The 25,584-nt window shown below is 33.0% G+C and overlaps 2 protein-coding genes across 2 annotated transcripts; both read left to right on the top strand.

Moving 5' to 3' along the window:
- The first annotated feature begins 316 nt into the window (after positions 1-316).
- Positions 317-3,127, top strand: LOC123193123 (serine/threonine-protein kinase CDG1-like). Its single transcript, XM_044605909.1, has 9 exons — positions 317-530; positions 784-914; positions 1,040-1,137; positions 1,252-1,802; positions 1,883-2,046; positions 2,400-2,452; positions 2,621-2,756; positions 2,843-3,001; positions 3,074-3,127. Exons 1-9 carry the CDS (start codon positions 317-319, stop codon positions 3,125-3,127), a joined length of 1,560 nt encoding a protein of 519 aa, XP_044461844.1.
- Positions 3,128-21,419: 18,292 nt separating this feature from the next.
- On the top strand, positions 21,420-25,301 carry LOC123193538 (protein ACTIVITY OF BC1 COMPLEX KINASE 3, chloroplastic). Its single transcript, XM_044606569.1, has 7 exons — positions 21,420-21,820; positions 22,285-22,512; positions 22,619-22,954; positions 23,123-23,678; positions 23,947-24,133; positions 24,251-24,617; positions 24,903-25,301. Exons 1-7 carry the CDS (start codon positions 21,533-21,535, stop codon positions 25,035-25,037), a joined length of 2,097 nt encoding a protein of 698 aa, XP_044462504.1. The 5' UTR covers positions 21,420-21,532; the 3' UTR covers positions 25,038-25,301.
- The last annotated feature ends 283 nt before the right edge of the window (positions 25,302-25,584 follow it).

Here is a 25,584-nt window from a genome sequence, read left to right as displayed (position 1 = left end):
TATGCTTGATATGATTCCCTCAACTGTTGTCTAGATGCCCATAAATTTTATAGTTTTTGTCGGGCACTACACTTTCCGTGTAAACATTGTATGTATCTTCAAAGTCGAAACAAGAATTGTCTTAGAGAAGGCCGGGATCAAAAGACAAACCATCATTTATACACTTGGAATTATCACAAATCTGTTAATATATATATCAAAACAAAATTATGTCTAAGCCTTTATCTCTTAATTTGTCTAATTTCTTCAATTTGATTTTCATTTTCAGGGGTAAAATTAACCCCATACCACCTCCCCCCTTCAAATTAATTTATATATGGAACTACTTACAGTTTCATCAACAAGAAATAGAGTGATTGTTGTTGTTGATGCCAACAGAAATAAAGAAAATGTGGACGCCCTTGAGTGGGCTATTAACCATGTCGTTCGTCCTAGAGACATTGTACTTTTTCTTGGAGTTCTTCGCGATTTCGGGAAGAGGAATTACTCTTGCTTCCCTTTAATGAGCAATATAAGCATATTCGGTGTTCGTAAGTTTCTTCGTTATTTTTTTCAATAAAAAAATCTAGAAACATATATATTGAAACAATCATTACCCAAAAAATTAGCTGAATTTTTTTTGCCTTGATAATTAGTTAATTATGCATGCATGCTATCAATTAGAGTTCCAATCTTATTTGCATTCATTGTGATTTTATGAATATTAAAATTAAACTGGTTCTTTTATTATATATATTTCTTGTATCTCTCCATCTTTTTCTAGCCTGTTTCTTGCTTCACCAGGGGAAAAATTGGAGTTTTTATCAGGAAATAGTGAAGTGAATCTTAGACAGCTTGGAGAAGAATTAGAAAGAAAACGAGTGCAATACCAGAGAAATCTTGAAAAATTCCATCGACAATGCAAGAGAAATGAGGTTAGTGACTGACTCATTATCCACACACACACACACACATTTGTAAAATTACTATTATTTGAACCTGAAAATTTTGAGGGTATATTTAAAAGTAAAAATTCTATGTTTGAAATTAACCTTTGTAGGTGAAATTGGAGGTTAAGCTTGCAGTTGGTTATTGTCCTGCCAAGATAACAGTCGATGAAGCACGAAACTCAAATACTCGTTTGATTGTTATAGACAGGTTTTCTCTCATTTACTAATAATACAAAGTTTAATTACGCATTAATTGCTAAAACCAAAAGTGGAAAATATGTCTCTTCTGAAATCTAATTAATTTGTTCTGGTTTATTGGAAGCCACTTAAAGAAACACCAAGGATTCATATGCGATAATGTGGAATGCAACGTTGCCATAATGAAAGGAAAAGATTTCGCAACCTTGATGCCATCAAAAAAAACTAGAACTTTTTCTCCTAAATATACCAAAACAATTAATGAAGGAGTTGCCACCAATGGGAAAAATCCTGAGAAAAAACAAGATTCATCGACTCAGCAGGTAGCGGCACCAACGCCGCAAACGCCTAATTGGTATCCTCTATCTTGGAGAAGCGGCTTCCCTCGAGCTTTTTCTTTGAGGGAAGTTGAAGAAATGACGGATGGTTTTGCTGAGGAGAACTTGCTCGAGAAATCCGAAAATCTCAACATTTATGAGGGAATTTTCCAGGAAACGCCAGTGGTGATCACATGTTTATTAGAAGAGGCCGATAGATTCTGGAGAGTATTGATAATCCTTTCGAGGGTTCGGCACCGCAACATTATGAACTTTGTGGGCTACTGCTGCACTGGTAGTAGCCGCGTCATAATCAGTGATTTTCCGTGCCTGGGAACTGTTGCCAGTAACTTGAACGGTAAGTTGAATTTAACACATCTTTATTATTTCATTTTTCAAAATTATTATTTTAACTCGATCACAGTTCTGTAATTGTAGATGATAACTTAGCAAAACAATTGACATGGAAAGCGAGGTGGTATATTGCTATAGAAATTGGAGGAAGCTTGAGGTATCTTCATGAGGAGTGTGGAGATAAACCTATTGTTCATCATTCTGTTTGTTCTAATCATATTGTTTTCTCTCAAGGTTGTTCTGCTATGGTGAGATTAAATTACTGTTAATTTATTTCCATCGGTTTTACGATAATTAAAATAGTAGGAATTTGAATTGAATATAGTCAATTTTTTTTTTTCTAAAAAATAAGAATAAAAATGGGTTTGGTAGAAATGATTTGAAATGTTTCCGATAAAAGGTTTCAGATAAAAATCCTAGTAACTAGTGCAAAATCCAAGAAGGATTAAAAGTTGAAGAAAGTTTATATTCATTCAAGCTTTATCCAAACCTTTTCATTCAGGTGTAATTTTACCTGAACAGTACAGCAGGCATTATTCAGCTCTTAAATTTCAACAATATTTGCACCCAAACTGACAATTTTCTCTGACTGTTATTCAAGCTTTGCAATTTCTTAGCGGCAAAGTGCCTTGATATTGAGAAATCATCAGCTGAGTAAGAAATCTTCCTTTTTTATTTTCTCTTATTTAGAAATGCCACTTTTATCTAGCAAAATTGAGATAATTAATCTGGAGGTGACATTTGAGGAAAAAATGCACTTAATTTTAGTAATAACTTGATGGCTCATAAAATTGTTAATTTATTGTAATTTGAACATTGAAGAGGCCAAAATTCAGAGAAAGAGGAGAATCTTTATGTAGATGTACGAGATTATGGAGTATTCCTGGTTGAGCTCATCAGCGGGCAGAATGCTAAATGGTATGCTGAAGAAAGCGAGGGACAATCTTTGGTTGGTTTGGTAAGATGATACTAAGTTAATGGTGAATTTTAATTTTACAATTTTGAGGGGTGCAGCAATTATTCTATATTTCTTTGGAAACGCAGGCAGTTCCGCTTATAAAAGATGGAAAGCTAAATCAAATAATGGATTCCAGATTGAGTGATAGTAATAGCGACAGCAAGGTGATTGAATATATGGCAAAGGCTGCCTTGCTCTGCCTCAGAGCTCGCCATTCCCTTCACCCTCCACCTTCAATAAGTGAGGTAACATGACTTATTTTAGAGGTATACATTGTTGGTGCCTCAATAACATGATGTTTCCTATGATTTGTTCAGGTTTTAGCAGTGGTTCGAGGTGATCGACTTGCCATTAGCAAGTGGCATCTTTAAAACAGCACTGCCTAAATTCATGGGCTGACAAAAAGAACACAGGAAAAGGAAAGAAAGAAATTAAATAGTTTTTTTCACCATCAATAATCAGTACCACTGAATCAAACGAGCTCCCTTCACTGTCTTCTTATATGGAAAACAATTGCTTGTTATAATATGAAATTGTTTCCTTTCCTGTATTATTCATATTATTTCTCAAGAATATTAAACAAGTAGAAGGCAACAATTCAGACTATTGCAGAAAACTGCAAGGCAACAATTCAAACACAAGCAAATGGAAATCAAGCTATGACAAAATGTAAAACTATGAATCGTTGAAGAAATGGAGAATATATGTATTAATAAAATTCAGTCTTTTCTACTACAATTCATTGCGAAATCAGTCAGAAATAAAGAAATAAACCAAACACTCCTGGCTTTCATGAGAGACCTCCAGAAGTGACTTTGAAGTTGTCTCCAGAAGAAATTGAAGTTCTATGCACAGCTGTGAAGGATCTTTCCGAAAATAAATAAATCCGAAAAGTAGAAATATTTTGGTGTCAAATTGTAGCCTTTTCTGTCCTACTCCATCCATTTCCAGCATGATCATCAAGAAGTTCGGACTGCGAAGCTGCAAAAAGAGCTTCAGCCTTAGTGGGTTGGGTTGCAGCTCTGGAATGTTGTTGATAAGTGTCAAGTACGTGGGATGTGTGCTCTGCCGGAGATGACTCCCTCTTTTCAATCACCCTGTCGTTACTCCTACCACACTACTATCCTCTACTACACTATTTCCCTGCACTCAATGTGTAAATCAACCAACCACAACACACAAAACTATCACAATAATAACTGGAAATGGTTTTGTTTTTTTTTTGTATTAAAGCCTAATGGCTTCGAACTCAGTACATTGAAGTTCCATTATAATCATCAAAGTTCAATAATGTAGTAACTAAAACACAAATTTCTTTCATAACAGATTACACCAACAGATTCCAGGTTTTTTTTTTTGGCATTCAAGAGGCCAACACTCACCCTCAAGTCCTCTCTATTTCCTCGCAATTTATCAACTCCCTTTCCTTTCTCCTTTCCTCCACTTTTATGCTCCACGACCGCCAAGTCTCCTGATGGAATGTCACGTATTCTCTCCAAGTTTTGCTGTCTTGATTCCTGTGTAAATGTCACCTGTTCTCCACCTTTGCTCCCGCTTGCCCTTGAGATTTTTCCCTCCCTTTGATTCTTGTTCTTGTAGAAGATATGATATGGGTTCTAACATTACCCCTCCCATCCCAAGGAAACTTGTTTACAAGGTGGAAATGAGAAAAAAGAAAAAGTCGCTTAAAGTTTATGAATACCTCCAATGAATTCTCATAATCCGGCTAGCCTTGCCATTTCACCATGAATTTTAATTCCTCTTGAGCAGAGTAACAACAATCCAATACTTCCAAGGCTGAACCTCAACTTCGTCCTCTTCACTAAAGCACTCCGATGGTTTTTCTTCTCTCACATTGAGGAGGTTTCCACGTTAAATTTGCTTGTGTTTTATGTTACTGGTTCTTTTGATTGCTTCCATATTTTTCAATTCACACAAATTTGGAGAATTATTATTTCATTGTGTATTGATTGATTGTATGATTTTTCAATTGGATTTTGTCATGCTATTGAATCTTATTGTTTTGTGTTGAAGGATGGAAGTTAATACAAGTAGAATGGTTACCCTTAATAGCTCAAATTATCTTGTAGGAAAAGGTAAGATGGAAAAACTCTTATATGTGAAAGATTATTATCTACTAGTATTCAATTCTGAGAAGTTGAAAGATAAATTCGATGAACAATAGAACCAATTTCATAGACAAGTTTATGGTTACATTAGACAATAGGCTGATGACAATGTTTTGAATCATGTCAATGGTGAGACACATGCACGCATGTTATGGAATAAGCTTGAACAAATTTATGCTAGAAAAACTAGAAATAATAAGTTGTTTTTAATTAAGCAGAGATGATGCTAAGGTACGTAGAAGGTGTTGCCATGACTGATCACTTGAATAAATTTCAAGGGATTCTTAACCAGTTAGTAGGAATGGGAATCAATTTTGATGATGAGGTAGAAGGACAATGGTTGTTTGGTACTTTACCAGACTTTTAGGAGACATTTCAAATGTCTTTATCTAATTCTGCCCTCGATGATATAGTTACTTATGAATTGGCAAAGAGTAGTGTTTTGAACAAAGAGATGAGAAAAAAGACGCAAGGTTCCTCATCATAGTCAGAAGTATTAGTTACTGAAAAAAATGGGAGAAGTAAAAATAGAGGTCCAAAGAATAAAGATAAAAGAAGAATCAAGTCTAACAAGTTTGCCAATATTGATTGACACTACTATGGTAGGAAAAGGCATATTAAGGAGTACTGTCACCAGCTAAAGAGAGACATTAAACAAGGGAAAGTGAAGGAGAAGAACAATGATGTGGTGGTAAGGATGATCGAGTTGTCATAACCACTTCAAACTTTTTTCTCGTTTATGATGGTGACGCTATCAATCTTGTATGCCATGAGACTAGTTAGGTGATAGATAGTGGTGCATCCATTCATGTTACATCTCATAGAGATTTCTTTACCTCTTACACATATGGTAATTTTGGATGTGTTAAGAAGGGCAATGACAGTTTGGCTAATGTCATTGGCATTGGAGATGTGTGCTTGGAGACCAACAATGGCACAAGGTTAGTCTTGAATAATGTTAAGCATATTCCTGATATTCGGTTGAATTTGATTTCCATAGGTAGACTTAATGATAAGGGGTATTGTAACACTTTTAGCAATGGTCAATGGAAGCTCACTAAAGGTTCATTAATTGTGGCTAGAGGCAAAAAATGTTCATCATTGTAAGTTATGCAAGCAAAGATCTCCATAGGAAATATTAATACAGTGAAAGATGAAAGTACAATGGAATTGTGGCACTAGAGGCTCAGTCACATTATTTCAAATGGGTTGGCCATTTTAGCAAATAAGAATATGCTTTCAAGAGTGAAAAACACACTGTTGAATAAGTGTTCCCATTACTAGCAAGAAAACAAATTAAAGTTGCATTCAAGAGCTCCTCTTTTTCAAGAATGCAAGGTACACTTAATTTAGTTTATTATGATGTATAAGGTCCTATGAAAACAAAAACACTTAGTAGTGTTCTTTATTTTGTCACCTTCATAGATGATCATTCAAGGAAATTTTGGGTTTATATGTTGAAAACTTAAAATCAAGTGTTAGATGTGTTTAAGCCATTTCAGGCCTCAATTGAGAGACAGAATGAAAAGAAGTTAAAATGCATTAGAACTGATGATGAGGGAGAGTGTCTAGGTCTTTTTGATGAGTATTGCAAACAATAGAAGATTCGACGTCAAAAATCACCTTTTAAGACTTCTCAGTTGAACGGTTTAGCTGAAAGGATAAATATGACACTACTTGAAAGAGTAAGATGTTTACTTTTGCAATCGCAATTGCCATTATAAAGGTTTGCGTACTGTTGTTCATGTTTTAAATCTCACACCATATGTTCCATTGCAGTTTGGTGTTCCAAAAACGTTTGGACAATTAATGATGTTTCCTATGATCATTTACATGTCTTTAGGTGTAAAACTTTTATACATATCCCAAAGATAAAAGGTCAAAACTTGACATGAAAACATGACAATACATATTCCTTGGTTATGGGCAAGATAAGTTTGGCTACAAGTTTTATTATCCAGTTAAGAAAAAACTTGTAAAAAGTAGAGATGTTATGCTTATGGAAGATTAGACCATAAAAGATATTAAGAATCAGAGATTTCAATATTAGAGTATAATAATGATTTAACTGAATTGGATCTAGTTCCTTCTACACCAGGTTTTACACAGGAAGAGCAATAGAGCATAGGTGTTTTAAATAATATAGATGTCCCAATACAAGTAGAAACCTATGATACTATTCAAGAACAGTTGTCAATATCGAAGGCTCCCTCAGAGACTCTATTAGAGACCCTATAAGATATTCTAATCAAAAGATCTATTAGAATCTGAGTACCTTATACTAGGTATCTTACTAGTCAGTTTGGGTTGTTGACTAATTTAAAAGGGACAAAATGTTATGTAGAAGTGATCGAAAATGAACATAAGAGTAAATGGATTGAAGCCATGCAAGATGAGATGCAATCATTACATAAGAATCATACCTTTGAGTTGGTAAAGTTACCTAAGGGCAAAAGAGCTTTGAAAAACAAGTGGATGTGCAAGGTGAAACAAGATGAGATAACTTCACAACCTAGGTAAAAGTAAGATTAGTAGTAAAAGGATTTAGTCAGAGAAAAGGCATTAACTTTGATGAGATATTTATACCAATTATGAAGATGTTTTTTATTCATGTGGTTTTAGGCTTAATAGCTAGTCTAGACTTAGAGATTAAGCAAATGGATGTCAAGACAACATTCTTTCATGGTAACTTCGAAGAGGAAATTTATATGGATCAACTAGAGGGTTTCATAGTAAAAGGAAAAGAAGATTACCTATGCAAATTAAAGAAAAGTCTTTATGGTTTGAAACAAGCATAAGGTAATGGTACAAAAGGTTTGAATCTTTTATGGGGGAACAAGGCTACCATAAGAAAAATTATAATCATTGTTTGTTTTTCCAAAAATTCTCTGATGATGATTTTATCATTTTATTGCTTTACATTGATAACATGTTAAATGTTAGCAAAAATTCCTTTAGAATTGACAAATTGAAGAAGCAGTTAAATAAGTGCTTTGCAATAAAAGACTTTGGGCCAACAAAGAAGATTTTTGGCATTCTAATTGATCGATACAAGAAAAAGAAAATGTTGTATATGTCACAAGAGCAATGTATCAAAAAGGTTCTTAAAAGATTTAGTATGATTAATGTTAAAATGGTTAGTACATCTCTTACTACACATTTTAAATTAAGTTCTAAGTAGTGCCCTTTTACTGATAAGAAGAAAGAAGATATGACTAGAGTGTCATATGCCTCAACTATAGGAAGTTTAATAAATGCGATGGTTTGCATAAGGCCACATATAGCACATGTCGTTGATGTTGTCAACAAGTTTCTTTCTTGTCTGGGAAAGGAGCATTGGAATGTAGTAAAATGGATCTTGTGGTATTTGCATGGTACTTCTAATATGAGACTTAGTTTTGGAAATGGTGCGCCAGTGTTAGTTGGATATATAAATTCTAATATGACAGGTCATGTGGATATTTACAAATCTGCATCGAGTTATTTGATCACATTTATAGGCAGTGTTGTTTCTTGGCAATCAAGGTTACAAAAATGTGTTGCATTGTCTACAATAGAAGTAGAATTCATTATAGCAACTGAAGTTTGTAAAGAGTTGTCATAGATGAAGAAGTTTTTAAGAGAGCTTGGTTTCCATAAAGAGAGGTATGTTTTACATTGTGACAACCAAAGTATTATTCACCTTGCTAAGAACTCTACATTTCATGCAAAATTAAAATATATTGATGTGAGGTATCATTGGATTAGAGATCTACTCGAGAAGAAGTTATTGATACTTGATAAGGTAGATACCGATGACAACGGTTTAGATATGCTAATAAAGACTCTATCAAGGGAAGAGCTACAAAAGTGTTGTCTGGTCATTGGGATGGTGAATCCTTCCACATAATCGGTAGGGGGGAGAATTGTTGGGTTAGGTTTCCTTCCATATAGAGGATGGCCTAAAGTTTACTTGTTAAAAAGTAAAGCCTAAGTAAGTTTTTTTTTTTTTTCTCATTTAGAGGAAGGCTAAATTGGTAATCTTGTTAACCAATTTAAATGATTAAATATCAAAAAAAATTTAGGGTAGTAAGCAGTGTGAGAATCAGCTTTTCACGGTAAAAAATAGATAAAAACTGTAGATTTTTTGGGTAAGAGTAGTACATCCATGTTTGATCAATAACCTCAATCAAGGTCAATCTATGGCCAAATTGCACTGAAATTTTATAAGCATATTTGGGACTCATTGATCGTCATTTTGAATTATAAAGATCAGATTTTGAGTCATAGAAAGTCATCTTTTAACCCTTGGAACGTACCTCTATTTTGGTAAGATTTTTTTTTTATTTGTTGTGGAAACTTGTTGCTTTTACCAAGAAGATTTATTCTGGAAGAGTCATGGATTTATGCCTTTGGTTTTATCTAAAGAGATTCGTACCCAATCTTCTTAAAAGTGAAAATTTTTTAGTGGACAATGGTTCCATGGTTTTTCCTCTCTCACATTGAAGAGGTTTTCATGTTGAATTTGTTTGTGTTTTGTGTAAGTTGTTCTTTTGATTGCCTCCATATTTTTCAATTCACACAAATTGAGAGAATTATTATTCCATTGCATATTGATTGATTATGTAATTTTTCAATTGGGTTATGTTTTTGTGTAGTTTCTCTTAATAAGAAATGATAGGTTTGTATTTTAAGGAACACACAATCCCCATTTCAATTTGAACACACAATCCATTATCCATAAATAATCAGAAACCTTTATTAATAGATGAATTAATTACAACAAACAAAAATACAAATTCATTAACTCTAAAGCATTACCCTAACACTTATATCATATGGTAAATCGCCTATCACTATTGCAAGATAACAAATCTTCTTTTGAGCTTTTACACAACAAGAAGCCAAATGTGAGTTATTTGAGAGTTTTTGGTTCAGTTTGCTATGTCTATGTTCCAAAAAGCAACGGAATAACATAAGATCCAAAAGTAAAGAAATGTTTTTTTTTTTTTTGGTTATGATCAACATCAGAAAAGGTGGAGAATTATGGATCCAAAATCCAAGAAGTTCACTACTTCTTGAGAGGTGGTCTTTGATTAAAGCTCACCTTGTTATGAAAATTCAAAGGATGATATCACAAATCACTTTATAGAGTAGCAGCTAAGTTAATACAATAAATATTTTTAGGGATATTGAATTTTTTGCCCTAAAATGGGCTCACCTATACATTTATACTACCATTTTTATAGCCTGAATATTTTTACCATTTTATATACTGAAATACCTAAATTACCCTTGTCTTCAACCTCATAAACACAAATGAGGGAGAGCCAAAAATTTCATTAGAGAATTCATATATCTTGTAATGATTTCACAGCAAAATCATCCAAATCCAGGTTAGTCTTGATTCAAGCTCTTATGTTATGTGTTTTCTTGTTTAATAGTTGAAAATCAAATAATGTATGGTAAATTCATGTTTATAACTTTATGTGAAATATAATTTTGTTGTGATTTCATGTTTTTATATTATTTAATGTTGTGATTTCATGTTGATGTATTGTTTAGTGTTGTTATAATGTAATTTGAGTATTGATGGCTAAAACTAGAAATAAGTTGACAAAGATCAAGGTTTGGATCAAAAAACAAACAAAAAACGAGTTGGCATTAATAGCAAGGCTTGACGTTAATGCCAACCTTTTTGGTCCCAAAATAAAACTGCATCTTAGCCTTAATGCCCAGGGTTTTTTATATTTCAACAAAGTTGTTTTATATTTCAAGTTTATTTTAAGCTAAGATGGAAAAAGTTGCATTTAAGATTTGCTAGGAAGGGCAATGAATTTTAGGTGATGATAATATAATGAGATATATGTTGGTGGGAATGAAAGAAGGATGTTCATTGACATAAATGTTGACTTCGAAGGATTCATAGCGAGAATAAGTTGTCATCTTATACTTAATCAAAGTCAGTCAAATGTGCACATATTTACTCTAAGTGATATGGGTCTAATAGAGATTGTAGACGATGATGATTTAAAGTATGTGATAGTCAAAGCAAGAGGTTTATGGAGATTGACCAAACTCTACGTTACTAAGAGTACAATTGAAGGAAGGGACAATCAATAAAAAGAAGATGTTTATGAGGAAAAAAATAAATGATCATTCAAAAGACGAGTGGAAATAATCGTAAAGTTTCCAAGAGTTTAGTGGGAATTATGATAATGATAATAATGATGATAACATGGATGAGGATTATGAAGTTAAGGGTAATAAAGATGATGATGAATTCTCTGGGTTTGATAAAGACATATATGGTGTATCAAGCCAAGACATTCACAAAAGTCAAAGTAATGCTTGTAATGACGAGGCTAAATATAGCACGGGACATCATGGCTCTATAAATATTAGAGCATATCCAAGTTACATCAATAATTCAAATCTATTTCAATGGGTTAGTAAGTCTGCCATTGATGTTGAGAATGTAGGTATCAATAATCGAGCAACACAAAAAGATAACCATTTACAAGTAATGAGTTTTTATAATTTGAAAGTTGAATTAAAAACATTATTTTAGACACATATGTGAGAGACTAGAATTCAATGGAAAGTCAGTCACTTTAATAGTATACGGTATAAAATTAAATGCATACATCCACAATGTAAATAGCAAGCACGAGCAATAAGAGAGGAAGATAAAGATTATTGGGAGTTATGATGTATGAACGAGACACATACTTGTTTACAGGATCAAATTTTGCATATCATAAACAGACTGGTGTAGAGTTGTTGGGGAACATTCTTAAATCTATATTTGTGGTTGATAACATTTATCGACCGAAAGAAATTATTTCAGACATAGCAGATAAATACAAAATTGACATTTCCTACATGCAAGTATGGTATGCTAAAACATATGCACTAAATGCATTACGAGGATCTCCCAAAGAGTTTTTCAAGCTTTTGAAAGAGTATTGTCACAACTTGAAGCTCAAGAACCCAAGAATCGTGACATATGTTAATATCAATGAGAAAATAGGTTCAAGTTTTTCTTCATGTGTATGGGTTATTCAATAAAAAGGTTTTAACAATTTTGTTGCTCGATGATATACATTGATACTTAACAATTAAAAGAAAAGTATCTAAAGTCTCTTTTCATTGTTGTTGCGAAGAATGTTAATAATCAAATTTATTAACTCATTTTCAGTATTGGGCACAATAAGAGAATCAATATGTGAACCTTTTTTTGACGTACTTATGCATATGTATTGATGATTTGTTAGATTTGACTATTATTTTTTATTGTTATCATTCAATAATTATGCTAGTGGCAAAAGTACTGTCTTATGCCCATCATGGGTTTTGTAATTACCATTTAAAGGTAACATGCATACCTAGTTAAAAAAAAAAAAAAACTAAACATATTAGAGGATTATTTTGAAATGTTGCTAAGACATATTACCTCAAAGACTTCCATACTACCATGAGTAGAGTTACACAAGTAAATCTTGCTGCGACAGCCTATTTGACAGACATTAGGTATGAAAGATGGGTGCTTGCCCACTTCGAAGGGTGACAATACAATATCATGATGATCAATATTATTAAGTCCTTCAATGCTTTCACATAGACTACTCACATTTTGCCTATCACCATATTGGGCAAGTTTCTAAGGAGCACAATGCAACTTTGGCTTTTCAATAGGCGAAACATTACTGGTACATATGACTAAAATTGGTTAAGATTTTTTTTTTTTCATTAGGTTTTATTAGTTATTTTAACAAGTAAGAGATCTCACTCGTTAACACTATGGGCTAAAGACAAGCTTGTTAGACATGTGCTCAAATCTGTCAATATAATGGTTAAACCGATCAACATACTATAATAAGAAGTCCATGATTCACAATAACAGGTGTTTATCGTGAATATTCTCTACTGAACATGTGACTATGAGAAATTTCAACTTTTCTAGATTCCATGTGCACATGTCGCAACCATTGCAAGATATAATAACCTCTTAGACTATGAAGATGGGTTAGTGTATATTGCTCGACAAAATTTTTACAACGGGTGTATCGAGAAGATGTTAATCCACTAGAAGATCAATCAATTTGGGCACCATCTAATATGCCTACGATTTATCTGTCAATGATGAAACAACGATAATTCGGTCATCTTTCTAGCCATGCAAGGAAAACTTTAGTTGAAAATTCTTTAAAATTAGAAAAAAAATAAATTTTCATGCCACATGTATATTTATAAAATAGGATAAGCAAACATAAGAAATAATTATTCAATTTCATTGATTAAAGACTTACATTTAAAATGTTGATATGATTTTATATAATTTCTTAAAGATAATTTGCTTGAAAGTTGATTCTTTTGTAGTAATCAGGTTGGCATCGAACCAACTTGTTATTCCCCCCTTTCAGCTACACTTTCATATATCAATTCCACATTTCCATATCAAACCATTAACATGCTAAAAAAGGGGGGGGGGGGGGGGGTGGAGGGAATTAAAAAAAAATACCTTACATGTCATCTTGTTATTGTATCGTTGATGTCACTCCAAAAAGTTATGTTGTCGATCATTGATCGGTGAAGTTATCAATCAATCATCACTCAAGGGATCGCTCTAATGACCTCTGCATTTTCATCACTCTAATGTTTTAAAACCTATTAGATTCTTCTTATTCAATCACAAGAGAGCAAACATCCACCTCAATCTCTTATGCTATATGTATAATATTATTTTACAGAAGAATATTTGTATATGTATTATAATATTATAATAATATTTGTCTTTTTCGTCATTCACGATAGTAGTAAAGGTAAGGGCATTTTTTAGTTTTTTCAGTTTTTATGATATATTTGTGAAACTAGTGTAAGGGGTGGTATATTTGTATAGGTGGACCTATTTTAGGTCAAAAAAATTTAATATCCCTATCAAAGAAAGGGGTTACAATGACCAATCAAAAAGCTTAAAGCAAGAACAACATAAGAACGGAAAAATTCTCCTAACACCAAAGCGAACAAAACAAGAAAGAAAAAAACCTATTTGTGTAAAAGACTATGAAATCCAAACAAATTAATGCACTATAACTCAATGTTTTTTTTTTTTTTAGGATCAGTTGACTCTTAGAAACCTTCATGCTTTGAAGAAGCTATAAGACACCCAAGTTAAGAATTAGCAATGCAAGAGGAAATCTCAACACTCATTAACATCAATACTTTTGAGTTCATGTCACAGCCAAAAGATATTGAACCAATAATCTATTGGTTGCTTGAAGAGAAAGGTGGATAGATTAGTATATCAATACAAAGCTCAATTGGTTGCTTGAAGCTTCTTACAACATTATGGACTAGACTATGAAAATAAAAAAAATTGTCTAGTTGGCAAAATGACAACAGTCTAAACTCTCATATCTTTAGTTGCAAAGACCAAAAATGGTTGTTGCTAAAAAGAAGTGGGTAAGGTTTATGGCCATTAGGGGGAGGGAATTGCAGGATTAAACAAAAAAATCTAAATTTTGGAGAAACTCACAAATAATTTAAAGTGGCAGACATGATAGAATTGATCCAAATATAGATGAGGAGAAGAAGAGAGTGAAATAGAGCAATTATTAGTTTCAAGTTTCAATCAATTGAGATTGGAAGTGGTAGAAATGACAAAACGATAAAAAGTTGGAGAATTGTGTCTAGGGCTAGATTCAAACCGAACCAAGCTCAAACTCAACTTGATTAATTCAAAACGAGCTCAAGCTCGAGTTTAGGCTCAATAAGCTTGGAAAATTGGTACTTGGCTCAAGCTCGCTTATGAGCTGAGCTGCTCGTGAGCTTGGCTCGATAAAGCTCAATGAGCCCAATCTTAAGCTGAGCTTAGTGAGCTTCTAATGAGCTTATTCAAATCCTTGTGCTAGCCTTCTTTTCAATGATATGAAACTAAATTAACAATTGCATAAATATCAATATTTCAATCAAGATTCATTAAACATTTAAAAAACAACACAAAAAAATGGAATTCATCATCATCTAGAATATGGAATATGTAAGTAATAAGCCCAAAAGGTACTTAATTTTATCAAATATTTAGATAATTTCTTAAGAACAAAAAAGATAGCATATAACACTGCATAAAGAACAAAAAATGAAGGAACATGGTATATCTTGGAAGTTACACATATAACACTATATAAAAAGGCAACAACCACATATATCACAAGAGTAGCTAGTAATATTTCCATCATTGTTCTTTATTACTTCAAGTCTTCAATCAAGAACTTCATTTCTTCAACTGTCCACTACAACTTTAAATGCAATTCATATCTTGCATAATTTGTTGTAACCTGCATTTAAACAATATTATTTCAATAAACTTGATAGGTTTGTCGAAGCCCTCAAAATTTATTACTAATTCTCTATTAGACTACAATTAAATTTATAGTAATAGTGAGACCATGTAGAATCCCGAGAGAATTGATAAACGATTTCTTAGTTCTAAAACATGAAAAGTAGAATAAGAAGGGTTTTCGATTATTCAAACTAATGAACTAAAATTTAACAATTGATCAAAATAAATAACTTAGTAGCAAAATAGAGAAGAAAATCAATATTACTAACTTCCAATTCAAAGGTTCGAGTCTATTCAACTACATCATTGATCATCGGTTTTAAAAATTCATCTCACAATTCAAGCATTTAGCCAAGATTTACTAGGATAGCCATAATAAACCTTCTAATTTTTCTAAAGTAATTGACCTAAATCAACACTCAAATCAATACTCATCATGATAGCAATAAATTATGTGAAAACAACTAAACCAAGAATAAGTAATTGCGATAATCGCTCCAATCTTGTTCCATTGTTCCCCTTAGGCTAAACATGCATACTTTGATTCATAAACATAAATAATCCCTACTTGTACCAGTCATTCATGACAATTACAAATTACTAGACTTATGGATAGCAATAGAAATAAAAAAATGAATTAATTTGTCAGATTAATCAATATCAATCTTTTGTAAGGAAAATAAGATCAAGAAACAATGGATACTTGAATTAAAAGCAAGAAATTTAGGTTTAGCACAAAACCTCATAGTGATTACAATTGAAACTAAAATCCTCTTTAATTAGAAAATTAACTTAGTCACTCCTGATTGAGAAATCACGTCTTCTTCTTGTTTTTTCTTTTCTTTTCCAAAAGAGGTTCCTAAAATTAAAAAAAAATAAATAAACTCTTCATCCTTGAAACTAGGATTAAGAAAATAAAGTTACCAATCCTAGAGAAACTTCCTAAAATTAACCAAAAAAAAAAAAGAAAACCATCTAATTAGGAGACAAAATAAATATTACAAGTTAATAATTTTCATCCTAAATAGGAATAAGAAGTCTAAACAAAATAAAATTCAATATTCTATTCCCAAACTATCCATGCATCATACACATCTTTCTTCCAACTAAAAATCGTTTTTCCATAGACTGGTAAGACACGCCTACGCCTTATCTTTTGAAGTCTTTCACTTAACATCTCAAACTTCCCAAAAGTACATAACTTTGACAAATCATGCTCAAAAAGGTTACCCCAAGCTTATTTTGGTCCCAATCTCCAATTTTCATCTCCTAAAACAAAACAAATTAAATTCCATCAATTTAAGCACAATCACGATCCAAAACAAAAGGAATATTCATAATAAATATAGTTTTTATACATCCTATCAAAACCACAAGTTTATAAATTTGTAATTGAGTAGGCATTTGACAAATGTTAAAGTAACTAGAAGGTCAATGTATCTATATAATCCTACCCAATTCTAAAACTCTCCAAAGCGGTAAACCAAACAAAGAGGCAATAGTAAGCATGGTAAAAAAATATTATCCAAATTATAAAAAAACAAATTGTAATGTTAGCAACGTGCTCCTTTCACTTCTACATAAAATATATATACTATTTATCAAAGTTGCTACTGGTTAAAGCCTCAAACTATAACTGTCAACCTAGTATGACAAATAAACATAAAATGAGGAGGAACTCATAAATTGACTTTAATTGGAACGAACAAAATAAATATTCTTTCAATTAACAATAATCATAGCAAAAACAAGATTAAAAAGGAAGTAACCAGATTCTATTAAAAACAAAAAACAAAGTAAAATACACCCTCAAAGTTACTCAACTCTTAAACATTATAAAGACAAGAACAATTAAGAATCAAATACTATTAAACATTATGTTACTTTATATCTTCATTTATCTAGTAAGATAAGCTTAATAGTCTCATTTTTATCTTCCATCTTCATAAAATTAAAAAGAAATGAAGACTATTAATCGTACTGCTAACAATTAAATGAAAAATTAATTTAAAGAGCATGCGGTTATGGTAAGTAATTGACTACCTCATCTTGTTTCTTAATATTATAAAGTGTTCTCATCTAATTGGCTCCACACATATGTGTTAATCACTCTACTACCTGTACTAAATATACTCTTGAAGGCTACTGTTGTAATAGGAATCACTAAGATATCAACTACCATTCGTGAAAGTACTTTATACTTATATTAACTATCCCTCTACCAGTGAAATGCATTAAAGTTGCCTGAGTTAACAAAATCAGGTATCTCAATACCACGCTTTTCAAAATACATTTCTAACTCAAATTTCATGGTTTCTTTCGAGTATGTTTTATCCATATGATCCTTCAAACACAACCAACTATATCCAAAACCATAATATCTACTTTGAGAATATCGAGAGCTTGATAATTTGCCTACAAATTAAATATTAACTTAGAATATGTTACAAAGTTTCAATTAATGACAATGATCTAATGTACCTGATGTACTTGATGGTACTTGTTGGGTCCTTAGTTAATGTTGTGGATGTGCAAATACAATACATGGATTTTCTGATGATAGAATGTCAATGTATTTATTATATAATTTTTCTAATAGTCTTTTGATTATTTCTATCTCCACGGGGGCATTTTCTTCACCATATAAAATGAGAAATGCTAAAGCAATCATAAGAAACTATCCTAAAATCATCACAAATCAAACTAATAAGTTAGATTCATTTTCTTATATATATATATATATATATATATATATATATATATAATTTATATATTATATATATATATATATATATAATAAGCACAATCAATTATAACCTAATTATCTAGGGTCCATGATGCTAGCAATCACCACCCCAATACTTGTTAAATTTTTTTGACATTGCTCGCACCATCCTTGATATAACATGATCTTCATTGAATTTTCACTTTTTAAATATCTCTTTTATCCTAAACTCTTCTTGGAAATACCTATTTCTAGTTATATATTGCGAGTTAGAAATTAATTTTGATATCACATCAAATATTTCTAAAAAGTCACAAATAACCTCTAATCTCTCACACTCTTCCCTTGTCCAGCAATACATACAACTTGATTCAATAAACATAAAACAAAGAAAGACCTCTCTAAACTATAGTGTCATAGTTAGCATTTTGTATGTACTATTCTATTGTGTAGCACAATCCAAAACTAACTTCCTCTCTTTTATTCCACACTACAGAGCAATTTTTGCAAAATTTGTTTGTCTTGCCTCACTAGCTTTTATAAACTTCACACTCTCTCGAATATTTTCTATGATGGGTTTGATTACAGCCACCCTATCTGAACTAACAAATTTAGAATATGGACAGTGCACCTAACATGGAAAAGTTTTCTATCACACAAAAAGATCTTTGTATTTGAAAATCTTCCTTCAATCTTTTAATGCAACTATCATTTCCAGTAACATTGTCTACTATGATAGTTTCCACTTACAAACAGAATTAATGAAATTACATACAATAAAATTATACATATATTCTTAAAAACATTTTGCAAAAGTTGATTTTACCTTTTTTTTAGTCCCCCAACCCTTTAAACACTCAACAATTGCTGCTATAATGCCTATTCTTCTCCTAAGTGGAGGTAGGTGCACAAAATTTATAATTTGTTTATTTATGGACCACAACCGGTCCACCTAATGTGTCATGATTACCATATACTCAATATTTTGATGATCTGACTTCCAAAGATCAGTGGTAATACTAATCCTTTTAGTCTCCTCAAAAGTCTTTTTCAACTTCATACGTTTTGTTTGATAAACCCTAATGCAATCAGTTTTTACTTGCTTTCTTCCAACTTTTTAGTAAAGAGGTTGAACAACAATTCGGATATCATAACTAGGTGAGTCAAGGCCTCTCGAACCTGAAACACTAACACCACAATCATTGCATTAGTTAATACAATCAATTTCATAACAATCTCATAATAATAATAAAAGTTATTAATCGAACTCAAACTTACCTTGGGATGCTCATAATTCATGTTTGTTTTCAACACAGTTGGGGTAGGTAACCCTAAGTTTGAAGGCTCAAAACCCAATATAGTTTGTCTCCCTATGACTAAATCCTTCCCCATCACTTTCTTCCTATCAACAGATTGACCCATATGCTATGTCAAATTGGTAATAGCCTTGGTTTTTGGCAATTTCAACTTTTTTTTGCAATACTTGCGTACCACATATGTAGCATCTCTAATAGTATCAAACATCTCTTTTGGAAAACACTCCCAAACAATTGATGTTTTCCTCCTCTTATTAGATATAATAACAGAAGGTGGTGCTTCGGTTTATCCTTTAGTACATATAGTTGTTTCATCTTCCTCAATTGAAGGTGAAACATCAAAATCTTCTATTGCAGTCATATCAACATCCACATCGTATATTCCAACCCCTTAAGTAGATATAGGTAGTTTAATTTGCACCGACTTTCTCTTAATAGATATACACATAGAATGAGTCATCATGCTAGCTGTAGATACTTGCAATAAAACATGACTTGCTCCAGATGATTCTACTCTTCTTGATGTCATATTCTATATCACAATCAAAATAAAACAATAAAATAAAAATTAAATATAGAATATAGAAATTAAATATCGAAGGATAAATAGTAAAGCTTACTAGGTGACAAACTCATTACAAATTGAATTAGCAAATAAGACAATTTTCTACATTTGTCATGTTAAATGTAAGGAGTATATGAAGAAGGCTAATCTCATGCTACAAAAAAACCCATTTTCTTTATGATTATGAACCACATGTAAATTATTGTCAAGTTTTGGACCAAATACAACTAACTGCACAACCTAAATGACATTTTACTTTCTTTGACAGGAACAAACTACTAACCAATTACCTATAATCTAAACAAAGTTAACAGTAAAAATACAATGCAGCAAAGACTGAAACTTAAAGAAAGTAAAATGCCACTGTAGGGTGAAATAGTAATTTTGATTTGCATATGCAGATAAACTTATTAAAGGCTTCTTTAAAGATGCTATACCTTTAATGCTTAAAGCTATGCTATAGTCGTTTTCTTTTTACATGTATTTGTTTCAATTTATATTGTTTTAATGTTTTGTTTAAGCTTTGAGTAAAAGAAGTGAATATTTAGGATTTCAGCCGCCGATGGTTCCACTTCAAATGCAAAACTGCATTAATCAAATCTTAAAAAAATTATGGTTGAAGGCCTTACGCGTCCCAATTGCACTAACAAACATTCAAATGTAAAACTTAAAACAAAAAAGCAAAACATCCCAATTGCATTAGAAGTACAACTAAATTTTCGGCCATAAACCTAAGTAACCCCATACAAACCACAACTTAGTATAAGTCTCAAAACAATTGAAAAAAATGAGAACTCACTCTTTAGAACACAATGCATGTCACGGTAAGTCCAAAATATATAACTATAAAAACTAAGCAAATCACCATAGAAGAACAAAAAAATCCAGACATAAGACAAATGACCCCGAAACACAGAAAAATACTACCAAAATATTGATCCATTATTGAAAACATGTAAACTCAAAAGTCCAACATGCTCATGCTGACTATGCTAACCGAATTTTTAAATACTCTATTTTTTTAATTCAGATGAGGGTTATTTCAAAACACCCTATTGGAACCAATACTTGATCCCTCGGCTCTGCTTGTTTCTTAAAATTTTTAATAAAATAGGGAAGTTTGTTGTAGTTGTTGGAGTTAATTATCCCAAGAAAACACCTAAAAGCATTCACAGGAGGATCATGCTCATGCTGTTGCTGTTGTATGAAAGAAGAACCAATATGCCTTGTTATGTAAGATTGGACATCCTTTGTTATATATATATATATATATATGCCATTCTCAACTATTTTTCTTCTTTGCTCCTCTACTTTATTCTATTATTTTTTTAAGCTAATTTCATGCCACCTCCTCCTCATCATCCAACCATTTGACAATATTTTTCACCAAATTTGAATAAAATTGAATTTTAATTCAAGTTTGATATATATATATATATATATCTAATTAAACCAAACTCAAATTCAATGCTATTTGGGGTCGACTTCAGCTCGAATCCCTCCACATCGGCCAATCACAAGACCAAGGGTGCAAGATATTATGACCTTTAACATAAAAACTCAGTAACACACACGAATCACAATCATACATTCACAGATACGTCACGCGATAAAATTGTGGCTGGCCTGGCACACAAAACAATATTTTTCGCACACAAAACACAAACTCTACAAAAATCCATTTTAATTCTTTGACTTGCTCCTAAATACATTTCTAATGACTATTGTTTCCACCGGCGGTTGCTCCTTCGTTGCCGTTTGGCCATGTGGCTCCCCTTATAAGGGATCTAAAAGAAGACCAAGAACAGCTACTAGAGCCGCTCTGGTGGAGGTAAGGCCTAGAGCGCCGCCGGTTCTGAGGAGTGACGGGTCGGCCACCCCTGTTTTCGCTTGGGACAGAGCCGAAGACCTTCAAGCCGAAGCCAGAGCCATGGCCCGTGCTGCTAATGCCACCGTTTACAGCCCTGAAAATCTTGCCGGGAAATACAGTTCTCGTCCTATCCAGGTTTAATTTCTTATTTATTTATTTTTTTTACTATGGGCCGGTAATGTTACCGGAATTTCACAGTCGTTGGATGGGAATAGGGAATTTGGACAGGTTGGGGCAGCTGAGGTACTGGGGTAACGTTGTCCCCTTCTGAACTCGTGGATTGCGTACAGGAAAGGGGTCCCATGTATTGCCTTGAGTAGATAGTTGCGGTACTGGGGCCATTACTAACGCTGTACTTCAATACCGGGGCTATTATAGAACTGGTTAGTTGCCCTTGAAGGCCCTTGGATGTACATAGGGATGATTATCAGCTAGGGATAGCTGGGGTACTGGGAGTAACTTCACCCCAATTATACTTTTGGTTTTCGTTCCCAAATAAGGGTAACGTTACCCCCTGCGCCCTAATGTTGCCATCGGTAGCTACCTTTTGTCTTGGGCAATTAAGTTTTTATTTGATTGGCTGATTGATTGAATTTCAGGTGTTCAGGAGGACGCTGGAGATATTGGTAGCACTGGGTTCTTTTGGGGTGAAACTTCTGATAGACCAAAGGAATGGTGTTCTTGATAAGAATAAGAGGAAGCGTGCAGCTGAGCTCCGGAAAATATTCACCCGATTGGGTCCAACTTTTGTCAAATTAGGTCAGGGTTTGTCCACCAGACCTGATATCTGCCCTCCCGAGTATCTTGAAGAACTCTCGGAGCTTCAGGTACTTTCTCATTTCCATATATTCGTTTGTCTTGTTCTTTCAAACTTATATTCCTGCATAATAACTTGCTAATTATGTTTATGGTTCTTTCACATAATGAGCGTAGGATGCCCTGCCAACTTTCCCAGATGCAGAAGCATTTGCATGCATTGAGAGGGAGTTGGGGTTATCACTGGACTCAATTTACTCATCCATTTCAGCATCTCCAATTGCGGCTGCTAGTTTAGGCCAGGTTTACAAAGCTCAGCTTAAATACTCTGGTCAGATTGTTGCGGTAAAGGTTCAACGTCCTGGTATTGAAGAAGCTATAGAGCTTGACTTTTACCTTGTAAGAGGTCTAGGATTTTTCATTAATAAATATGTTGACATAATCAGCAGTGACGTTGTTGCCCTCATTGATGAATTTGCACGCAGAGTTTATCAAGAGCTCAACTATGTGCAGGTTAGTTTCTTCATTAATCAATTATTGCTACGAGTTTTTTTTTTTTTTTCTGGGTTAAACTTCAGAAGGGTTTTACCCCTCTGACTGTTTGAACTAGGAAAAGCTATAGCTGTTATATTATATAAAATTCTTTCGAGCTTGGATCTTAAATTTGACAGGTCTCTGCAGGAGGGACAAAATGCGAGGAGGTTTAGAAAGTTGTATGCTGATAAAGAGGATGTCTTTGTTCCGGATATCTTCTGGGATTATACTAGTGGCAAAGTATTGACAATGGAGTGGGTTGATGGAGTCAAGTTAAATGAGCAAGCTGCCATTGAAAGACAGGGTTTGAAGGTTTTGGATTTGGTGAATACAGGTATCCAGTGCAGTCTCAGACAGCTCCTTGAGTACGGATATTTTCATGCAGATCCTCATCCCGGCAATCTCTTGGCAACGCCTGAGGGAAAGCTTGCATTTCTTGATTTTGGAATGATGAGTGAGACCCCAGAAGAAGCACGATCTGCTATAATTGGTCATGTGGTTCACATGGTTAATCGGGATTATGAAGCTATGGCTCGTGATTACTATGCTCTGGATTTCTTGTCACCTGATGTAGATGTTTCTCCAATAGTACCAGCACTTCAGAACTTTTTTGATGATGCACTCAATTCCACTGTTAGTGAACTGAATTTCAAAACAATTGTTGATGGTCTTGGTGCTGTTTTATATCAGTACCCATTTAATGGTGAGCTTTTAAAGCTTCTGATGAAATATATAGCCTGCATATGATTTTACTGTTTTTTGAGTATGATGACATTTGTACTGGGTATATTGTCTGGGTTTTCTTGCAATATTAATTGTTTCTTCTTATATGCGTGAATACCTTATACCTATCTATTGCTCTTCCTAACTATAATCTTGTTTTTGTATTTTACTTCAATTTGAGAATATAAAAAGTGTGCATTATACTCACTTCTTTCTTGTATGGACTCTTTCTTTTTTCACTTTTACAGTCCCAGCATATTATGCATTGATATTGAGGTCACTTACTGTACTAGAAGGTTTAGCCCTGTATGCTGATCCAAATTTCAAAGTTTTGGCTGCTTCATATCCATATTTTGCTAAAAGACTTCTCACAGATCCAAATCCATACCTTAGAGATGCTCTTATTGAGTTGCTTTTCAAGGATGGGAGATTTAGGCAAGTACTCTTTTAACAAATTACTGTAACTTCTTCATTTTCAGTTTGTAGTGGCGATGAACATGATTTGCTGCTATGGATTGCTTCGAAATTATTCTTAACTTTTGATTGTTGCAGGTGGAACAGACTTGAAAACCTCCTTGTTCAGGGAAGAAAAGATAGAGACTTTTCTGCAAAAGAAGCTTTACAACCTGTTCTTAAGCTATTATTGGGTCCAAATGGTGAAGAGCTCAGGACTTTAGTTATTAAGGAGTCTGTCCGTGTCACTGAAGCTGTTGTTGTGGGATCAATGGTTGATACATACAATTTTATCCCTGATGTTATGCGGACTCTTATTTTTAATGGCAATGCTAGGGCTTATCTTGCTATGAGTGAAACTGAATTGCAAAACATGATACAACTTCGGGACCAAGTTTTTAGGATATGGGGGCTTATGCAGTCATCTGAAAATTTTGATCCAGCATTGTTGCAGCCTATATTACAGGTAAGACATATCTGTGGTGCTGCAGTCTTTTATTCTTTCTACTAACTTAGTTCTGGAAATATTGTTGAGTAGGAAACTTCTTTTTCAACATTCTTTGAAAGATTGAACATTTGTTAAAATTTAGCGTAAAACATGCCGTCTTGAAGCCTTACTAGTTTTAAAAGTTTTATCAAACTCCTAACTAAAACTCACTAATCTTTCCATAATTCAACACTTTGTCTGTGTTGAACACTTGGTAGAATTAGAAGAAAACTACATTGCTGATGGCAAAATCTGATTGAACAGGTCCTACAACAACCCGAGGCACGCAGTCTAGGAAGTCGTGTTATTGGTGGGATCACTCAACGACTAGCAGCACGGTTACTGCAACAGGTTCTCAGAACTCCAGCAACAACAACAGGTTTGGCTTCTATTTCATAAGCATTGTTAACAACTTCTGAAGTATATTTTGTATAAGCAAAAGTTGTTTACCATTCTTTGTTCCATCAATTGTTAATAGCAAAAGATAACAGGAAAAAAAATGAAGCAAAAATGATACAACTTTGACGATGGTGAATGAGTGTACAAAAGAAGCCTTATTCGATTAAATTTTATTATATTATATTGTAAACAAACTGTACTAGTTGATGAAATTACTCAAAACTTGCATCCAAGTTTCTAATTTTAAGTACTTTATGATCGTAATCCTTTTAGTGATTTATTTATTTTGCATGACCGATTCATTTCTGTTTTCTTAGATGAGTTAATTTATTTGTTGGGTCAAGATAATATGACTTAATTTTTTAACTCTCCTTGTAAATCATTTATCCTTATCAATCCAATAGTGTTATAGATATGTGGAAAAATTGAAGTGTCATTTTCTCCTTACTTTCATCTCCTTTGAAACCCTAAAAATCTAGAATTGTAAAGAAATTGAAGATTCAGCAATTCACGCTAAATAAAACCCATTGATAGAGGAATGGCGAAG

The sequence above is a fragment of the Mangifera indica genome, chromosome 12 (genome assembly GCF_011075055.1).
Source record: "Mangifera indica cultivar Alphonso chromosome 12, CATAS_Mindica_2.1, whole genome shotgun sequence".
NCBI lineage: Eukaryota > Viridiplantae > Streptophyta > Magnoliopsida > Sapindales > Anacardiaceae > Mangifera > Mangifera indica.
This window is presented reverse-complemented; position numbering and strand designations above follow the sequence as displayed.